The sequence below is a fragment of the Cornus florida genome, unplaced genomic scaffold (assembly GCF_030987335.1).
Source record: "Cornus florida cultivar Cherokee Brave unplaced genomic scaffold, ASM3098733v1 CherokeeBrave_3.0.0_Hap2_Chr07, whole genome shotgun sequence".
Lineage (NCBI taxonomy): Eukaryota > Viridiplantae > Streptophyta > Magnoliopsida > Cornales > Cornaceae > Cornus > Cornus florida.
In genome coordinates this window covers 76,998,843-77,002,696 of record NW_026775577.1, presented here as the reverse complement: position 1 = coordinate 77,002,696, position 3,854 = coordinate 76,998,843, and the positions used below count along the sequence as shown (strand labels likewise).

At 37.2% G+C, this 3,854-nt stretch overlaps 1 protein-coding gene across 1 annotated transcript; it reads right to left on the bottom strand.

Moving 5' to 3' along the window:
• Positions 1 to 384: 384 nt before the first annotated feature.
• On the bottom strand, positions 385 to 2,178 carry LOC132267319 (U-box domain-containing protein 28-like). The gene has a single exon (XM_059768460.1). The coding sequence runs from the start codon at positions 1,989 to 1,991 to the stop codon at positions 756 to 758; it is 1,236 nt and encodes a 411-aa protein (XP_059624443.1). The 5' UTR covers positions 1,992 to 2,178; the 3' UTR covers positions 385 to 755.
• Positions 2,179 to 3,854: the final 1,676 nt, after the last annotated feature.

The following is a 3,854-nucleotide window of genomic DNA, read 5'->3' as shown; positions in this document are numbered from 1 at the left end:
AATTAATAATCGAGTATAAAACTTTGACATTAACATCATTACGCTCAGTTTCAATAGCGCTTCATATATATCGTTTAAAAAAAGTGAGAAAAAAAAAATAAAAAAATAATACAAAGCAGACGCCAAATCCATAAAAAAGCAAAGTAAAATAAAATAAATTATCTCTTTAGGGTGTGTTTGGATAGACAGGGAGAAAATGAATTATAGTTTTAGTTATGAGAGAAAAGAAAGGATAGGAATAATTTTTATTTATGTTTTGATAGATAGGGGAGAAAAGAAAAGATAGTTATTCTTGTTTGGATAAGATAGAAACGAGAAAAAAAAAGAAAAGAAAGGATAGTAGACAAATTACTTTTTTACCCTTTCATAACCATGAGACTTGAATGGAATAATAAATCTATATATTAATTTGTGGAGGCTAATTTTGGTATTATCAAAATACTACTTAAAATCATTATGCTTTCTCTCCCTATCTTCTCAAAATTGAAAAGAAAGAAAATAAGAAATAAGGAGGGATAGCTACGAAAGATGCAAATTAAGGATGTATAGGGTTGATTTGGAGGGATATGTTTGATTTAGCTATCCCTCCTTATCTCTCCCTATCCCTCCACTTAACTTACCCAAATATAAACTTACACTATCCTCTCTTTTCTTTTCCCTCCCTGTCCCTCCAAATCAACCCTACCAAACACAGCCTTAATTTGCATCTTTCGTAACAAAATTGTCTTTCGATCTACAAATTACTACTACACAGTTCAAAACGGCATGATATGAGTCGTCTCAGTATCATAACTTGAAATGCAACACTTCAAGTTCACCCTAAACATCTTCAACAGATCGCCGGACATCCGCCGGACGGCCGGCGAACAATTGCTCTGCATCAGCAACAGTATATTCGTTAACCCATTGCTCTTCGCCACCGCCTCCATCGCCTTCTGATCGCCGAACAGATAACACAAACTCCACAGTATCATCACCGCGTGCTCCGTCGCCGAGCTCGAAACCTTCAACACCTTCTTGACAATGGCCGATACACAAACCTCGTCCTCACACATCTGGTCCCTCCCTTCTCTACACGCCGACGCCATTTCCAGCATTTTCAGAGCTTTTTCGGTGGACGAGACACTCAGGTTCGAGTCCGATAACATTTTCCCCAATTTTGGAACAATTCCGAGTCGGATTAGCCTTCTTCTGATCCGCTTCGGTATCGATAAACAGATCAGGGAAGATAAACCGGACTCGATCGCATTCGGATCCGATTCGGAGCTCGCTAGTTTGAGCAGTTCTGGAATTACATCGCTGTGCTCGGCGATGAACAGCTTCGACTCTGCATCGATGGCAATGGATTCCAAAACCCTAGCCGTCGCAATTCTCGAGCCTAAGCGTCCTTTTTTCAATAAAATCAGCATTGAACTCAGGTACTCTTTGTCGATCATCGATTTTGCTAACTGTTCTCTATCTCTGTATTCTTCTAAGATCATGCTAAGAACCCTAATTGCCTCTTCAGCAGAATTGAATTCTTTGGACACATTTCCGCCAATAATTCCGACGAGAAGCAGCGGGAAGCCGTCGATCGCCGCCAGAAAGCGGCGGTTCTCGTCGGAATCGGTAGCGAAGGAGGCGAGTTTGGATATGGATTCATTGCTGTGGAGTTGGTTGATGAGGTCTCGAGCTTGGTGCTGGGTGAGTTTGGGGGGCGGCGAGTTGGCGGGTGAGTCGGGATCGGACGAGTCGGAGCCGGACCGGGTTCGGATCGAGTCGGACCAGATCCGGATGAGTCGCCCGAGAGTGTGGTTGTGGACGAGGTCTGTCGTGTGAAGGAGCTGCATGGTGGCGGGACACGTGTTTTTGCCGTCGTCGAGCCAGCGTTGGATGCTAGAGCGGTCGTAGGTGACTCCGGTGTGGAGAGTCACAGGGGATTTCATGACGTCGAGTGAGATTGGACACCTGAAGAAGCTGGGAAGTGTGATGTCCATATCCTCCTTTACCATTTTCACACAGTCACGCAGAGAAGAAGAATAGAGAGAGAGAGAGAGAGATTTTCGAGAGAGAGAAAGGGAAAGGGAATGGTTAAGGTTGGGCGGGGGAAGGGGGAATTGGAGGAATGGTTTATGAAGAGAGAAAGGAGTCGAAGGATGGGTTATGTGAGAAAGTCGCTTTCCGTTCGGTCTTTGGTTCCTCTAAGACTTTTTGCTTTGCTTATTCAATGCGCATTAAATTTGTGCGTGGTGTTTGGGCTTTTCGTGCTCCTTTTCATGACACGGTTGGATGGTGTTTGGGAATGAAAAATGATTTTTTTTCCTAAATGGAATGAAAAATGATTGAAAATGTGTGGTGACTTAAAAAGCAAAGATTTATTTCTCAGAAATGATTGTTATTTATCGCGACTTCTTCTTCTTCTTATTATTATTATTATTAATTTGAAGTGTGTGTATATATATTATTATTACACAGATTTGTTACGAAGTAATTACCAAAAAAAAAAAAAAAAAGGTAACGAAAAGACAATGAGAAAAAAAGTAACTAAAAAAAGCAAATCCCAATCACTATAGTACAAAGGCACTGACAGGTGTATATGGATTAATTTGATTTATAAAATATTTTAGCTAATTTAATTAATTTAAGGTTTAAATTTATTTATATCAAATTGAAACTTTAAGTTTGTTTTTTGATTTTTTGGTATTTGACAAAAATTTAAGTTGAAGTTGAGGTAAGTCCATCAGACAAGACATGTAAAATAATTTGTCAAAAATTAATGGATAAGTGATTTTTGTTAAATTTTAATATATATTTTTTTCATAAATATTTTATGAAAATTAAATACTAAAAAATAAAAAAAATATTTTTTAAAGAATAATTTACATCCAAACAAATTTAAATATACTTTAAAATATTTTATACACTTGGCCTATAAATCATATATATACACAATTGGAGAATTAAATTCTTGGGAACGAATCCCATTTTTAACATAATCACATTCGTTAGAAGTACAGGATCGTATTTCTGAATTCATCTTCAAAATAGTCAATATTGAATCGAATTTCTGAATTAATTTTAGTCTCAATATATGGAACGAAAAAGCCAACACAGAAGTCCCGGACTCGACAAAGACGTTGTTTAAAGTTAAAGGGTCCTGGGTTTGGAATTATGGCATATGATGAGGATCTGAACGTGGGGATTGGGGCCCACTAAGTAATGGAGAAGTTATTGTATGTGGTGGGGTCCAGTTCCGGTTCAAAGTTGGTCGGGTGGAGTACCTCATTCATCCATAGGATGCCAAAATCAAGTCACACCTTCATTTGACCAAAGCCAATATATATATATATAACATTATCTAATTGGGCCAAGGCTCGAAGACCCATCTACGAATAGGCTTTATGTGCAGTCTACCTGTATGTATATATATATATATATTTTTTTTGTCCGTTGCACTGTTTTTCTTCTATTCTTTAGTGCTTTTGTACAGTTCAGTCAAAGATTTATTATTATTATTTTTTTAAAAAAAATTTCGAGTCATTTCGGCTCAATACACCAGTATGTTTTTTAAATTGAAATTTTTTAAACAAAAATTAAGAATTTCTTCAAACAAACAAATTTGGATAGTTATAATTATAACCTAAAAATGCTTATTAGACTACCACTTTTGTTTTGTATTTTTTTTTTTTTTTTTGGGCTGATGGCCTGTTTCAAAATAAAATATGAAAATGTGTTGGTTAACTTTATACGAAAATTGATACTTGTTTATGTTTATCACATAGCAAAAACATTGTAGGGTGTCTCCAGGGCTTGACCGAGTTGGTAAGGTCTGAACTGTATGTCTCAGGTATGAATCCGTTCATCGCTATTATAAT

Excerpts from the sequence above, each read along its gene's own strand:
- LOC132267319 (XM_059768460.1), bottom strand. The coding sequence starts at position 1,991 with ATGGTAAAGGAGGATATGGACATCACACTTCCCAGCTTCTTCAGGTGT.